At 40.7% G+C, this 17,332-nt stretch overlaps 1 protein-coding gene across 5 annotated transcripts in view; it reads right to left on the bottom strand.

The window, feature by feature from the left end:
- frmpd3 (FERM and PDZ domain containing 3) overlaps window positions 1-17,332 on the bottom strand; it is an 82,769-nt gene that overhangs the window by 15,330 nt on the left and 50,107 nt on the right. For 4 of the 5 annotated variants that reach the window (XM_044205578.1, XM_044205577.1, XM_044205584.1 and 1 more), the window contains 5 exons: window positions 2,535-2,647; window positions 2,259-2,413; window positions 2,011-2,113; window positions 1,678-1,723; window positions 842-946 (listed from right to left, as the gene is read on the bottom strand). In XM_044205578.1, the coding sequence (XP_044061513.1) occupies window positions 842-946; window positions 1,678-1,723; window positions 2,011-2,113; window positions 2,259-2,413; window positions 2,535-2,575 (450 nt within the window). In that variant the 5' untranslated portion in view covers window positions 2,576-2,647. Of the gene's footprint in view, window positions 1-841; window positions 947-1,677; window positions 1,724-2,010; window positions 2,114-2,258; window positions 2,414-2,534; window positions 2,648-17,332 lie in introns of those variants that run through there. The other variant, XM_044205582.1, reaches the window with a different exon arrangement.

The raw sequence follows: 17,332 nt of genomic DNA, 5'->3' as shown, positions 1-17,332 counted from the left end.
GGAAATTATTGTGATGGGGAGTGCTGAATCATATATATTTAATTTTGTAAAAAATAAAATATATAGTTAATATATATTTATGGCAAACATACAGCCAAAATACAGCCACTCCCTATTTTTTAATAAAGATCTGCTAAATATAGTGTTATTATAGCCATCAAATGAGTGAACGACAAACAGACGACATCTCTGTGCTGAAGGGCTTGTACACCGCAGTATTTTCACCCCACCCCATATCTTCTGCATATGGAAAAACACCTCTATGGGGCACATGATAACCATCTTTTTGATGTAACTCTCTTTTTTATATAGTTAATCTCATAAATATAAAATTTGAAATAGAAAAGGGCTAAAAAACTAAAAGACCCTCCCCTGCTCTCTCAAAAAAATCAGACAACCCTCCCTTTAGCAAAAATTTAAATTACAATACCTTCTCCCTTTTCTGACCTCCCTCACCACCTGGTAATTCATTTGTGTACAGTCTCTTAATACATATGCCACATAGCAGGTCTTAATTGCAAAATGTGAAATAGTGTAACCCAAGCCACATACATGTTATTTGTAGCTTGTTGATTAGTCAAGTAAAATATTGAGAACATGATAGCTCTACCATGTGCAACAATGTAAGATTGAACACTAATGGCCAAACAACCACTATGTGATACTATGTTTGAATGCCTTTGAAAAGAAGTTCAGATAGCTCAGGAAAGAAATTTATTTGAGGCCAAACCACTGGACCAAAGGCTTACACAGTAAAGAAGCTCAGACTGAAATGGGGGGGGGGGGCGCAGCATGTGTTTGCATGCACATGTCACTGAGAAACATGAATAGTTGAACTTACTGAGTCTGGGTCGCTGATGGACACTTGCTCTGAAAAGCGCACTTTAGGCGGGTTGGTTCGCAGGCGGGCCTTTTTGGCTGCACTTATGAAGGCAGACTTAGGTGACTGAGGACAAGAAGAGAGAGAGGAACTCTTAAATCAGCTTGAAAGAAGAGACGTAAATGAGAGAAAAGCCCCTGTGACTGCTAGTGCTAAAGAGACGTGTGTTGGATAGCTGGCTAATGCTGCTGCAATGCGACAACTGCAAACCTGCTTTTCAACATGAAACTCATCTTCTAGAAGTTTAAATATTTTTAAATTGTTTAAATTGCTTTTAGTCTATGCACAATAAAGATGTTAGCCACTTAGAGCCAAGACATAGGCTAATCCTTGCAGAACGGCTGCATAACTCATATGAATATAGGACTCTAGGATCCAAATTATGAAATTTAAAAAAACAAACAAACAGATTTAAATCTTATCTATCTTATCAGTATTTCATCACTTAAATATATCCAGTTCTGTTAGTTGGCTAAATAACTGGTATATTTCTATTTCCTCTACATGGATGGTTGCACACACAATTTTTATTTAATAAGGTCTCATGTAGGTGTTTGTGTGTCTACATGGAGGTGCTCTGAAAGGGGTTACCAGAAAAAGAAATTACTCTAATGTGTAGGTATGGCCATGAATACTAATGCATGTCTGCACTGCATTATTGTGTGCTGTTGGAACAGAATACTGTACAGTGTTTCTGTATGATTCAGAGTGACAGGGAAAGTGTTAAGACTGGTGAAGAGTAAGAGAAATCCTGAGGGAGAGGAACATGAAAGAGAGTGAGTGTCCCATTATACTACCTGATGGGGCTGCAGCACAGTAAGAACTATAGTGTCTTTGCAGCGTCTATGGAAAGACAACAGAGAGTGGAGTGGGTTAGATAACGCCATGGACAGCATGGTATTTGGAGAGCTTCTCTGGGTTTATATCTGCCATTTCCATGCTGTCCTTCAGCTGCAAAAGGACTGACTCATCCACAGGTCTGTGTCGATGAAACGCATTACCAGTAAAAAGAAACAGTTTGTTCCTTTTGATCCACCCTCTTTACCTGTGTCCTCTTTACTTCCACTCGCCCGTGTTGCTGGTCCCCTGGCCCTCCCCCACCCCCCTCCTGGGACAGTAAAGGATGTTACCTTACAAGGTCTATGACTCTCTCTCGGGGCGCGTCGCTCACCGTCTCCTCGTTAATGGCCAAGATCTGGTCTCCAGGGAGAAGCTTGCCAAAGGAGGGGCCGTCTGCAAGTAAGATGGGACACACCACCAGCATACAAAGTCATATACATACAGTAAAACGGAAAGTTTAATTTGAGTCATCATAGGAAGTGCTATCACTCTCCCTGTATTCTAAAACTCTCCTTCCCACATGCACACACACACTAACCAGCAGAGACGGAGCGTACAATGACAGGTCTCTGGCTGCCTGCAATGAAGCCGAAGCCTTGAGTCGGGTGGCGCTGGATGGTGACCTGTCGAGCTGAGGCAGGACTTAGGGTGCCGCTGTCCATACCATCCTGGCTCTCCTCTAACATTGCAGAGCTGCAGAATGTATGCACACACACATTCATAAATAAAAATAAAAATAAATATCCATGTGCATTTTTAAAATAAGGAATATTCTCTTTGTGCAGAGGTCAAGGTCATGTGTAGCACCATGTACCTGTCATATGCGTTCGTGTGTCCATCCTGGACCTTGGCCATTCCCTGAGAGGAGGGAGTAGCATGGGACAGGGTCGCTCTGCAAAGGCTATTCTCTGTTTCGCAATCATTCACCTGCACAAGAGAAACAATGGATGCAAGCAAAGATATAAGCTACCCTGCTTTCTCCATAGTATGCCAAAATACTCTTTTGTAGCATTTTCTGTATTGAAACCACAGCTTGTCTAAGCACATCTTGGAATGAGTGATCTTGGAACAGAAAAATAAAATGACAAATATGAAGCTGAAAATGTAACATTCAAAATTACAATCCCAGACATCTTCCACTGTCAACAAGTTGCATTTGGCTCCTCACAAGGTGCCACACTGGTAAAAGCTCAAAAAAGAGAATGTAGAAAGGCAGAACACAGGTGGCGAAAAACCAAACTCCAGGTGCATTGTGATATCTATAAAGAGAGACTTCGCAGCTATAGCAGTCCTTTTTCTCTGAAATTATTAATAAAAACAATGATAATGCACGCACCTTGTTTGCTGTTGTTGACAGACTGACAACCCCCTCAGCATCATTCCCTCCTGAACTGCTATCCATCAAGTCATGCAATGACTGCTTCTTTTTTCACAGATAAAATATTTAAGATAAGACAAAAAGTCTGTAACTCCATCTCGGGCAAAATAGTCACGTCACCTCTGTCTACCCATAATACTAATCTAGTTAATGTGGCAAATTTCTACCCCATAGATTATGCAACATTGTCAGAAATTGTTCGAAACCTGAGACCTACTGCCTGCTGCCTTGACACTCTGCCTACAAGCTTCTTTAAGGATGTTTTTAACTGCATTGCATCAGATGTACTAAAGATAGTCAGTAGTTCTCTTCAGTCAGGCCTTTTTCCCAGGGCCCTGAAGACTGCAGTTATTAAACCGCTTTTAAAAAAGTCTAATCTGGATGAATCAGTAATAAATAACTACAGGCCCATATCAAACCTACCTTTTTTAGGAAAGATCATTGAAAAGGTTGTTTTTCAGCAACTTAATGCTTTCCTGGTGCAAAACAATTTTTTAATGCTTTTCAGTCCAGATTGTGATAACATCACAGCACTGAGACTGCACTTGTTAAAGTTTTAAACGACATTCATCTGAGCAGTGACACATTCAAAATCTCGGTCTTGGTATTACTGGACCTCAGTGCAGTATTCGACACGGTTGACCATAACATACTTCTCGACAGATTAGAAAAATGGGTGGTACTTTCTGGCACTGTGCTAAATTGGTACAAATACTACCATACTTATGCAGATGACACACCACTCTACATAAAAGTGTCACCACAGGACTACAGTCCCTTACACTTGCTGAGTAAAACTGAAATTTTTGTTTTTGGCCCCAAACAAGAGAGATGAAAAGTCAGTGCTCACCTTGAATCTATGAAATAAAATCTACAAATCAAGTCAGAAATCTGGGTGTAGGATTCTGACTTAAATTTCAACAGCCACATAAAGACACTTACAAAATCAGCCTACTACCACCTTAAAAACATAGCAAGAATTAAAGGATTTCTGGATAAACAAAATACAAAAAAACTTGTTAATGCGTTTATTTTCAGCAGGCTAGACTATTGTCACAGGTCTCAGTAAAAAATCATTCAGAGACCAGAACACCAAGAAAGTGGAGCATATTACATCTGTCTTTAAATCACTGCACTGGCTTTCTGTGTGTCACGGATACACCAGGCTCCACCATCAGCTCCTAATCACAGCAAGCATAAAAAGCCTAGGACTCACCTCAGCCAGTTTTCCGACCTCGTTTGGTACAAGGACTCCCCATGTGACTCTACATATTCTCTACTTCCTCTCTCCAGCGATCTCCACACCATTGAGTCTTCCCTCCAGCAGACTTCCCCATCTCCAGACCTGCACACCTGTCTTCACCATCTATAATCTAATAAAAAACTATCTGTCCACATATCGGTGTCTCCTGCCTGTCTGTCTGTAATAGAAGGTCGCACCATACCGAAGGACTAATACCTGCACTCCCTCAGTCACTCCATCACCTCCCTTTATGCCATGCCAAGAAGACACAAGAAGTCCACAGGGCAAAATCCCTACCGGGGTACCCGTCTGGCTCGAGGTGGTCCATGCAGTCACCAGATTGCTCTCTGGTCTGCCAATCATCAGCAGGCTAACCAGCTACTTGCCTGCACTGCTGCCCAGCTGCCCAGCCGCTCACCTGCACCGCCGCCCAGCCGCTTGTCTGTATCGCCGCCCAGCTGCTCGCCTGTACCACCGCCCAGTGGTTAAGCCAGCCCTCGGGTCGTTCGCCCAAGGTCCTCAGCTCCGCGCCAGGCCAGTCCCCTGGTCGTCCGTCCGAGGCTCCCAACTCCCCACCTGCCCAGGCTCCGGGTCGTCCGTCCGAGGCTCCCAACTCCACACCTGCCCAGGCTCCGGGTCGTCCGTCCAAGTCTCCCAACTCCACACTTGCCCAGGCTCCGGGTCGTCCGTCCGAGGCTCCCAACTCCACAACTGCCCAGGCTCTGGGTCGTCCGTCCGAGGCTCCCAACTCCACACCTGTCCAGGCTCCAGGTCGTCCACCCGAAGTTCCCAGCTCCGCACATGCCCAACCCCCGGACATCCGCCCGGATCAACCTGCTCCCCGTGGTGGAGAACGACCACCACGTCTGCAGGGTTTTTCGGCCCCACCAGGCTCCACCGTCAGCTAATGAAGCACACCTACTCCCTATCACACTCCTCCCCATCAGCTCCTAATCACAGCCAGCATAAAAAGCCCAGCACTCACCTCAGCCAGTTGTCTGACCTTGTTTGGTACAAGGACTGCCCATGCGACTCTACATGTTCCCTACTTCCCTTCTCCAGCGATCTCCCTCTCCAGCGATCTCCACACCATCGAGTCTTCCCTCCAACGGACTTTCCCATCTCCAGACCTGCACACCTGTCTTCACCATCTATAATCTAATAAAGAACTAGCTGTCCACATATCAGTGTCTCCTGCCTGTCTGTCCGTAACACTGTGTGTCAAAGGATATATTTTAAAATCATATTACTTGTTCACAAAGCACTAAATGGTCTCTCCTAAATACATCTCTGATTTACTTGTACGTTACGAAGCATCCAGACCCTCAGGTCATCTGAAACAGGTTTACTCAGTGTTCCCAGGATCAAACCAAGCAAGATACAGCAGCTTTTAGTTTCTATGTTCCCCACCTGGGGAACCAGCTTCCTGACTACGTATAACTATACATAATTTCATTTTAGTCTGTAAGTATTTACTCGCTTTTGTTTTACTGACTTTTGAATGTATTTTCTTTTTAATCCTTAACTATGTTATTTGCTTGTTTTCTCCTTTTGTTTTATTCTTTTATTTTTAATGTATTCCTGTTCTTAACAAACTAACTAATTTGTTTATTAGTTAGTTTTGTTTGTTTTATTGTTTTTATTCTGTGTGATTTTTATTGTTTGTTTCATTGTTTTTATTGTTCTTATTGTGTGTGTTTTTTTGTCTGTTTGCTTTTATTGTTTTTATTCTATGTGCTCCTGCTTGCTTGCTTTTGTTGTTTTTAGAATTAGTTTTTTGTGCTTTTGCCTGTGTTTTTTGTAAATCACTTTGGGTTGCCTTTGGGTATGAAATGTGCTATATAAATAAATTTGCCTTGCCTTCTGCGTTGTATTGAAAAATGCACAAGATGGAATCAAAAATGTAGGCATTTACGTTGCTAAAAGCATCTGACATTTCAGGCCTTTAGAGAAACTGCAATTATCAAGGACCTATAACATAATGCACATAGAGTATGTAACACATTAAGGTCTCTGAATCTGCCAGCTTCTCCTAGTGTGGACCACACTACTGCTGTGAACCACACATGCTCTTTTACAGATGCCTGTGTGGGAGGCAGTGAAAGCAAGATTACTGAAAGACTGTGTGTGAGTGTGTGTGTATATGGCATGTGGGTTTCTGTGTTTGTGGCATAAAAAATGGAAGTGTTTGTGCGAGGAATAGAGAGACAGATATTTATGTTCATATCTGTGATCTAGGACAATGATGATTGCTGACTAAAGATGAGGCACTGATTGTGATGTTAATGGTGCAGATGGGCTAAAACAGAGAGAGACGGATAAAGAGCACGACAGCACTGTTGAGCATTATTATGCAGGGATACACTGTTGAGAGCAAATACCTTTCTGAGTGCCACAGGCAGAGAACAAACTGTCAGTAACAGGAGGCTGAGCCACATTAGTCAATAGTTCAGATTCATATTCTTGTCACTTGTTGTTTCTGATAACAGTGGCTTATGGGGGAGCATGGCTCATTTACAATTCCAGTGATGCATTACTGATCTCTGCCTAGTGTCATGGTATCAGATGAGGGTTGATGTATCGTAGATAAGCTTCATATTGTGCTCAGGCCATGACTAAAAATCCATTACACTACATGTGCTTTGAATTTCAATTATACTAATGATTTAAAAAGATTAGATTTGAATAAAAAATTCTGTATTCAATATTCAGCTGACTTACAAAGGATCATCTGTCTGTATCAAAGGTGCACAGCACTGACAAATGATGCTGCACCAGCTGGTTCTGCCTCTAAAAAGGATTACATGTTTTTGATTGAGCATGATTATTTTCTCCTTTGATTCTCCCAGTGGATTCTGACAGTGCACTTCTCTCCTATTTATTCTCTTTCTTTCTGTCCCTCTAATGTCTTTGTCTTTCCACCATCTGTCTCCCTCTCCAGTTGCTGGAAGGACACCCATTCTGTTGGATCTTTAAGGAGGTGCCAGTGACCAGCCGTTCATCAGGTGTGTGTGATTGGTGTGTGTCATCATGAATGTCAGTAACTCCTCAGCACGTCTTCTCCAGTGCAGAGGAGCCAAGATTTGTGAACTCAGCACAGAGACAATATAAATATCCTTGTTGTGAATAGCTTGCACTTACACCTTTTCCATTATTTACAGAGCCTTTGTTGTACTCTGATAGTCCCTGAGTCTTTTTGTACATATCAAGATCAGCTGAAATTGTGCAGTGCCACCAACGTCATTGTTATACAAGCATACATAACTGCTATTGAATCAGAAACAGAGCAATGCACCCTCTTCTGTCTGTTTTTGTCCTGTGGCTTTGCAGATAGCACACAGAATTTACTGCTTTAAATTCTTCACTTAATTTAGAGATGATTTTTGGCATTCAAAATAAGTGGCTAGGAAGAACTGAACAGAAGGGAGAGCAATGAAGGTAGCCGGGGGACACCGAAGCTTACACGTCTGCAAAGATAAACAGCCATTCAGCAGAGGGACCGACCTTTTACTGAGAGAGGACGCTGAGGAATTCTGTCAAGAAATGATCCCCAAGGGCATCGGCAAGCCTGCCCGTTGCTATGACTACGCCCCTCAGTAGCTTGTTGAAGCTCGGGTGGACGGAGGGATAGTAGGTGGATGAGAATAGTGATGTGGCCAGACGCTCTCCGATCTCCCCACAGCCACTGTGGCCAGATGCCAACATTTGCTCGGGCACCAGAGGTCAGGGCATCACATACCTGCTCTGCTCCAGTGTCCCTGTCTGCATTCTACAAGGGTTATTATTAGCTTGGAAGGACACTGCATTTTATACAGTTTATTGGGTAGTACATTGGATACAATGAAATCTTAATTAAGTTTCATGTACATCATGTACTCAGAGAGGTGTTCATGCAACTCTTTGGTCGTGTTGGAGGCTGTATAGTTTGTGTTTATGTTGAACTGAATTGCACAATGTTGTACGGTGTTTCTAATATTTTAAAAACATTGAGAAATATGCATGATAAGCTTCATAAAGATGTCTTATTTATTGGTTTTCACAGGATGTAGCTGAAGTGTATACCTAGTCTGGTAGCTCAGTGTGCAGTGTAACCATAATTCATACAAAGGTGCGAGAGAAATCAGAGAAATAAAACAAGTTGGTATAAATGTGCAGTATTAGTAAAAATGTCTATTGCCAGCAATGTGTTTTAAGACAATTCAATAAAAAGATAAATTCCAACAGTGACAGGCAACCAAAGTTCTGCAGGAAATTTGCCGTGAAAAAGGCAAATTAGTTTAGCAAAGATGAAGGACATCTTAGCCATTGTGAATAAAAAGTAAAGGCTGAAAGCCGCAGTCCTGTTCAAGATAATTAGACATACCACCGAAAAACCCTTGAGGAGATGGTAAATACTGTAAGTTGCCTCTCCTGTAGCTGTCCTACATTTTGTGTGGCGAACGTATGGTGGCCGACAAGGGCAAATGCACTGCAACTTCAGAAAACACACGCAAATAGACAAAACACAAGCAAATTAAGAAAACATCAATTTGACAACACAGAAGCTGCATTTAGAAAAAATATGCTGCAAATACACACAACACAACGAAATACACAAACACGCTGCAAATACACACAGCGACAACAGAAGTGTTTCCAGAGGTCACTAAAAAGTGCTGAACACGGCTTGGACATGCTTGTTGTTGCCACAGTTTGTGACTCATGAAGTTGTTGTATGTTGTGGATTTCTGACTTCTGCTACTGCGTTACTCAGAGCATGCGCCGAAAAGTGACCGCTGCACCTCGCGAGATCTTGCAGAGAAAAAAAGTGGAATTCTGTCAGTAATTTTAATCATTTGTGAGATTTAGTGTTTATGACCGATATTAACCTTCACTATCCTACCACCAGTGTTGACAGATGGCATGTAGCCTGCATGATAATCATATAGGTTATTATTAGACCAGAAACACACACTTTAGACAGTCCGTCTGTCATCACTGATGAACCTGGTTATTATCTCTGATTAACAGTAGTTTTCCAACATTTTTTTTTCATATTCCTTCAAATTTACCATAATTTTCAGTTTAAAAAATGCTTTACAAACTTTTTCTTTGAATCTGCGTGCTCCTGCGAGGTAAGTGTACACTGCAGATCAGACTGCGCAAAGTGGAGAAAGAACTAAAAACTAAATAACAGAAAAACAATGAATGGATGATACGGACCTTCGTGAGTCACAAACCATTTTAGTGTCCACTGGAAAGACTTTCTGTATTTGGTTGTGTTGTGTGCATTTGCAGCATGTTTTTTCAAAATGCTGCTTATGTGTTGTCAAATTGAGGAAAATGTTTTCTTAATTTGGTTGTGATTTGTCTATTTGCGTAATATGTTTTCTTAAGTTGCAGTGTGTTTGCCCTTGTCGGCCACAGTACCAACGGCATACACTTACAATCCCTGCTGCCAGCCGACACATTTGCTCAATTTACTCAGCTGTTCTTTACTTTTAGTTTAGCTTAATGTTCAATTCAATTTATTATCTGAACTGCACTTAAATTGTTCTGTGGAGGTTGTCTCTCCTTGTTGAAACAATTAGCATGATCCTTGGCTAATAGAGGATGATGCTAAAGAGCGCCTTATTTCATTGTGCAACTCTCTTAGACCATATCAATCAGAGAAAATATGATCTTTTCAAAATGATAGAAATCCTTTAATACAAATAGCCTCTAAAAATCTTGCTGAGACCTTGAGGATACATGTTTAAAAAGGGTAGAGTTGGTTAACATTGTTAGTCCTTAATTATGCATCACTTTCCATAACACAAACACAAAAAACCATAGTCTGTTGAACGTTAATGTCTTGCTTGGTGAATTAAGCATTTATAAATTTGATTAAATGCATTAGTAGGGAATATTGCAGGAAAATATGAAGAACTAGTGATGTGGTATACACTGCATAGCCTCTTTAATACAATAGTTAACTTCAATCAATAGGCATAATCATATAGAGGACATTGAATTTGACAACATTGATTTATGCATTTAGGGTAAATGAATGCAACAGTATTTCTGCTCGTGCAACATTATTCAGACTTAATTAGTTTAGCCTATTCCCACATGCAGGAGTTGTGGCTTAGCCTTTTGGATGCTGCTTCTCAAATGGAGATTCCTAATTATGGTTATTAAGAGTCCATTTCAGTGACAATTAGCATGGCACTTCCACATGGCACTCTGAATTATCTGGCTACTTACCCTGTTGATGCTTGAGGAATTTTCACTTATTTTACTGTTGCACTAATTGTTAAGCCTTCTGATTAACTGCGTCTGGTAAATGCCCGAATTATAAATTGTAATTTGAATCAGAGATGGAATCAACTGCAGAAACTTGGGAGTTGTGTAGCGCTAATTGGAAATTGAGGAGCGTCATAAGTGACTGTATGTTATTGGATCACTGCCTTGAGAAGCCAGACAATAGGTGAGCACTATCTCAGTGATTATTTATGACTAACAGACAGACCGGCCGAGTTTATATCCTCTAGCTGACTAAATAATTAATGAACATCAGAATGCATCAGCGGCGGCATTTTGTGAATTCAATCTAATATTGATTTTCCCTTTTGAGGAGTTTGCACCACCATATACTGCTCTGTTGCTCCGTTTGTGGTGGTACCATATTAGAAAACTGCTCTGAATAGACTTTTATTACTTTTGATAATGTACGCTTAAGCTATGTATGGCAGCAGTAATGGCAGTAATCTTAGGCTGATTATCATCAAAGGAACTCAGATACCCTACAAGATTTTCTCCCTAGCGAGATGAATTCTCTCGACAACTATTGGATGACATTCATGGGCCCCAGACATTGAATCCTATTGACATTGGTGATCCCCTGACTTTCCCTCTAGCACCATCATCTGTACAAAATGATAAACATAATTAACATGCTAACATTAGCATTTAGTTTAAAGCACCACTGAGCATAAATACAGCCTCATAGAGCTGCTAACATGGCTCACACAAACAAATAGTCAAACACAGTCACAAATAGTCTAGTTAACAAATGCAATACATAATAAAAAGTGCCAATTAATTTGTATTTTATAAAATATACAGTCAAATTCACTATAGGGTAATGTATTAAAAGTGTAATTAGGAACTGCAAACAATCTTTGAATCTTAGGGATGAATGACTTTGACTGGAATTTGGCCAGACAGTAAAAGAGGACAATACCAGTGGTGGGTACGATGACCAACAATTCACAGTTGCACTTGTGTTCACACATGAACAATTCATGGTAGAAAAGTGATCCTGAGGTGATGTTTTCTTCAATTGTGGTTCAAATGACAAACAAAATTTAAAAAAGTGTTACTTTAAATGTTATATTTCTAATGAACTGGGCCTAGGTGTAATCACTCATGTGTTATATCAGTGGTGACAGAGAGTGACACAGCAGACACACTGTGTGTCTGTGAAAATTCACTGTATAACAGATAACAGAACCGTCCAAAACAAACAATATTTTTGCCATTTAAAACTAGACTACTTTATGCTTTGCTCTGCTTTGTGACAAGATACATCTTAACCATAGCTAAAAATATTTTGGACCAAAAACACTAGAAAAGATAATGCAGTGTAAAGATGGTAGATCTTTCAGTTTCAATTACTGCTATATCTAATTTTACATACATATGTATATAAAGTCATGTTGCATACTCATATTTCCCATTCAGTCACTGAGAAATCCTGTCAGCCCAGAGAGCAGACTGCCAACATTTCGTATCAAATGTAGCAAATCCTTGAATCTGCAAAAATCCTGTTAGGATTATGAAAGAGGCAACACAATAATCTCCCCAGTGTACTGTGAAATGAGCCTTCCTGGACAAAGATACTCTGCCTGTCACATGTCTGGCCTCTAGGAAGCTGCAAACCTGAAAGTCTTTCTGGCAGCATGGTCGCCACAGTCTTCAATCTGTTTTTCAATTGCTGGCTGTGATAAAACCTCTGCTAAATATGTGTACTGTTTTTTGAAAGGATTTGTGGCTTGTGATTTATGGTGATAGACAGGCCTTTGCGCTGAGAGAGCCAATCAAATGAAGTCATCGGCACTGGGCCTAATCCTTTCTGTCACTGCAGGCTGCCCCGGCCAGTCCCGCAGAAATCCTCCAGGACAACACAACCAATTCATTCTGTGGGGACAGTGATGGGTGATATATGAAAGTCAGTCCTGGACTTCCTTACTGATAAACTTTTCATTGTATATTTTATCTGCAGGTTTGGATCATTTAAAACCTTAGGCAGTCCTTTGACTAAAATTGGAAGTAGCTCACATTGCTTTTCCATCTTTTTTACAAATCCTTCCTCTTCTGTCCTTCACCATTACTATGCAGTTTTATTCAGTCTCTCAATCATACATCTGTGCACTGCACCGTGACACTCATGTATACACACAGACACATTTTTTAAATTTACAAATTTTTAAAAATTACTTAAGTCTTTCCCCAGCTTTTCTCACTTGCAGGTAGATTCTCCAGCCAACCCCTCTTATCCCTGCGGCCAGGTAAACAATAAAAACTCCATCTCGGTAAGCCTCACTTGTCATGCTGGCTGCATGCATTTCTGTCACACGAAATAAAGATACAGACAGAAAGATTTGTGCAGCTGCAGGACCTGTCCCTCTGGCTGTCTCTGGCTGTGTTCACCCGCTGGCTTGCCTGCCAGCATGGCTGCATCTTTTCCCCTCTTTACACAAATTACCTCCCTAGTAGGGCCAGATGGCATCCATTTAGCGAGCACTGCTGAGTTGTTTCTTACTTTCACTTTCTGAACTTGTTGCCCACCTACAGTATACTGTTTTTCTGTATTTATTCTGTAAATTTCTCGACCCCACCCCCCCCGTCACTCTGACAAGACCTAGTCTCACTCATCTGACAGCCAAAGCTGGCTGCCTATTTGAAAATGGATTGTGGCTGTGGGTAAAAGCAACAGCTTGAGTGGTGATTGATGCAGCAAGGAGAGAGAGCATTGGCTCTTTGGCCTGTAATTTGTGTGAAAAATGCCCACTTACAGACAGTTGACTGAATTGTTGAGCTCTTTACCTTTCTCTTCTGGCCAAACAATTAGCCACTTTCTTTATTTGCACTGTCCAATGTTGAGCCAGCAAGCCTAAAGGGTTGGAATGGTTAATTAGGTTATGACTCAGTGGAGAATGGTTACTACATGTGTGCCTGTTGTAGTTTAGTTGCACAAAAATGTGTGTTTTCAGCCTCGTAAGTGTGTATGCATGGCCATGCCTTCTTACAATATGTGCTTATGTGTGTATAGTTGCACAGTTGTGAATATCTGAGCATCTCCGAGCAGATGAATGAGAAAATGTATACATGTGTATAGGAGCAAAATGAATACACAAATTGATGAAGGGGTGATCTTATTGCATCTAGTATAACTATGTTTATTGTCACAATGACCAATAAACTACTAGCTACGATAAGCTGTCTGCACAGGACACACCTCCCTCTAAGAGTCCGTTGTAACACCTTAACACCTTGTACTGTGATTGAGAGTGCATAAAAACTAATTAGCAAGAGAGCAAAAAAGTCAAAATAGCTAAAAGTATTGGATAAATGATTGAAATGTCCAGCTTCTGCCACTCCAAGTGGTAGTAGTACGAATGCAAACTTGATTAAACCTAATAAAACAAAGACAAAAAGAGACCAAGCATTGACCGCATCAATTCCAGGATCACTGTGTTTGAAACTAATCTTCTAACAATATTTACTTTTATATAATGAATAGTGTTAAAAAAACATCCAAATTAAATAAATTCAAATGAACATATTTGGAATTTGACAGGCGGTGTTGATAAAGGAGTATTTGAGCTCATCTGACAGTGTTTGTATATCAGATAAAAAAGTTTGTGAGCCACTGTCCTATAGGATCTGAGAAATAGGTATATTATAAATCAGCAACAAAACACTGCTGCATCAGCACAATTTGCTTGGTTGGGTTCCTCAGAACTCCCACTCAACCACTGATCACCAAGTGTTGAAATGACCACAGCAGACTATAGACACCCATCTGGGCTGAAACCCCAATCAAGAACCTCTGAGAGCAAGAAAGCAAAAAACGAACATCTTGGGAAAAGTTTTGGATGAGAGCAAACTTATGGAAAAAAATGCAATCACGAAAGAGTGATATATGAATTTCCCACATGCATTTTGTTTATTGTGTGTCTCTACAAGGTGTTATTGTCTTGGAGATGGAGATGGTAAAAGGTTAAGAAGGATCTGAAAAAAGCGAATGGGGTTTGAAGTGGATGTGACTCCTTCACAATGGAGTTCACAACCTTGAGGAGGATACCGCACATAATTTCGCTTTCCTCTCCAAAGTCCATCAAGCAACAAATGCAAACATGGAAAATAAACCCTCCTCCAGAAATGGAGGAAGGTGTATCATTCTTACCTGGACTGAACTCCCTCTACATCTCTCTCTCTCATCCTCTCTGAGTCACTCTGTTTTCGTTAGCACCTCGACCAAGACAAATGAAGATGAATGGTAGTGGACAGGTGTTATCATGCTATGTCCTAGAGTGTTATCATTAACAGTATAAACAGATGTATCTACGAATGTCACACATAAATGATTCATTCACATGTACCAAGTGTGTGCTTAAATCTTTCTCTATTCCTTATTGTGTCAAAGGCTATAGATCTTTTGTCTTTACTCACACAACATTATTTTTATTTTTGATCCAAAGGTGTTTGAACCTGTGAATAACAAGAATTTTCTCTTTGTTTAGATCTGTGAGCACTAAATGAGCCTAAAAACATGATATGACCATCCAGGCATTGGATAAAACTTAGGAGTTGGCACCTGAGATCAGGAAAAAATCTCTATCAGGCACATCTTGATATAAAAATATGATGAAAAAGCAACATCTACTTGGCCACATAACTTCCTTGGTTCCACTTGACCGGACTTGGCTGACCTGTTGGTCTTGGCCTTAGCTGCTCCTCTGGCTCACTCCTACATTATTAATGTGATCATCGCACCACATGACCTTCACCACAATGTGGAAATTAACACCCCACCTTCCAGAGTGCACAGTCTACAGGCCAGCTTAACCCCCAGCCATATACTGGCGCCAGCCAAGAGGTTCACTCTGACAGGAAGGTTAGAGCGCCACCACCCAGCCCAGTATGTCAGTCCCTTCTCTGAGTCTCTTACATTGCCTTTCACCTGTTGTGTACCTACTGTCTTTCCTTATCCCCACTCCTGTCTGTGGAAGGCTGTAGACGATTTGGCTGAACTTATTTTCTCATTGTTTTATTGCGATCACAAAATAATTAACATATGATTTTGACATGGCATACTTTGTTTTGTAGTTGGTCATCTAGGGCTGAAATGATTAGTTGATTAATCTATGGATATTAATTGGTAACTATTTCAATAACCCTTTATTTTTTTGTCCTTTTTCTTGGATTCCAGCTTCTCCAGTGTGAGGATTTGATGCTTTTCTTTACCATGTATGATAGTAAACTGAATATCTTGGGGTTTTAGACTGATGTTTGACTAAAACAAGTAACTAGAAGATGTCACCTGTGCTCTGGGAAATTATAAACAGGCTTAAATAGTAATTGATTTCTAGAGACAATAATCGGTAGTTTAATCGCTAATGAAAATAATTGCTAATTGCAGCCCTAATTCATCCTGACTTTTTGTGATCAGGATATAAAAATATGCAGTACTCTGATTTATCTATAATAATCAAGCATAAGGAAATCTCTAGAGATTGCATTATTTCTCAGATGAAGGTAAATATTCTAAATAGAGTTGAAACAATTAGCTGGCTGACAGAAAATGAATTGGCAACAATTTTGATAATCCATTAATGGTTCGAGTTATTTTGTAAGCAAAACACCAAAAATGGTTCCAGCTTCTCAAATGTGAATATTTGCTGGGTATATTCTGTTTTATATCATTGTAAACTGAATATGTTTGAATACACTCCCTCAGGCACACAGGGACATTATCAGTCTCTACAGTAATACAATACTGTACCTTGTGTCTAATTTGGGCCATCATGGGCTACTGTAAACCAGCTGTTGTTGATCATTGGCACAGTCCCTGAGCATAGTGTTTTTTGTGTGTGTGTTTCTGCACAAACAAGAAACAGCTACTCCTGCATCAAGCCTAGTGAATTGCTTCTTTTTGGTGCCTTGGGTTTACATTCAGAACATAATTCAGTTCTACCAAGCTGCACCATTAACATTGGCAGTCGGTCCCCCACAACTAAGCACAGACCTTGTCGCACTGTGACAAAACTTGGTCTGACAGCGGGTTTCTCCTTCAGCCGGAATCAGTTAAAACATAGCTTTGCTGTAAAGACCTTGAGCCTGCTCCATTGAGTTGAGATCAATAGCCCGGCCTTGTCTCTGGCATACAGACGGACGGACAGACAATTATGGAGAGGAGGGACAACGAGTTGTGATGGATCAGCATGGCAGTTAAGAGCCGAGTCTGTCACAGAGGAGAGGTGTATGGAGGAGGTTTGCCAAACAGATGTTCAGCTCTGACGGTCTCTGTGGGTCACTGAGCAGGATCTTGGTTGATAAAAGGCAGGCGAAGTTAAGAAATGCAACTCATCCATGTAATAGCTTATTACGGCATCTCCCTCCCTTCCCTGCCCATAAAGAATATATTTATAGAGGGCAAGGGGCAGACTTTAATGCTGTCCAGACACTGCGGTAGCCCTAGAGGTCATAAATATTAAGGCAAACATGACTGTGCTGTCTGATGAAAGCCAAAATGGTGTAGGTATTCTTCTTGTTTTTATTCCTCTGCATTATACTCATAACTATACAATATTCAGAGTCACCTTCCCGGCTCCTGAATACAGCACTTAAATATGAGCCACCATAAAATTGTCTGATGCTGTGAACTAGAGACTTTGCACTTTATTACTCCACATTCAGGCTTTTCAGATGTCATTCACTTTACCAATCTGACATAAACTCGAGA

This window comes from Siniperca chuatsi, linkage group LG8 (genome assembly GCF_020085105.1).
Source record: "Siniperca chuatsi isolate FFG_IHB_CAS linkage group LG8, ASM2008510v1, whole genome shotgun sequence".
Lineage (NCBI taxonomy): Eukaryota > Metazoa > Chordata > Actinopteri > Centrarchiformes > Sinipercidae > Siniperca > Siniperca chuatsi.
Note: the sequence above shows the minus strand (reverse complement) of the source record. Positions and strands in the feature narration are given on the sequence as shown.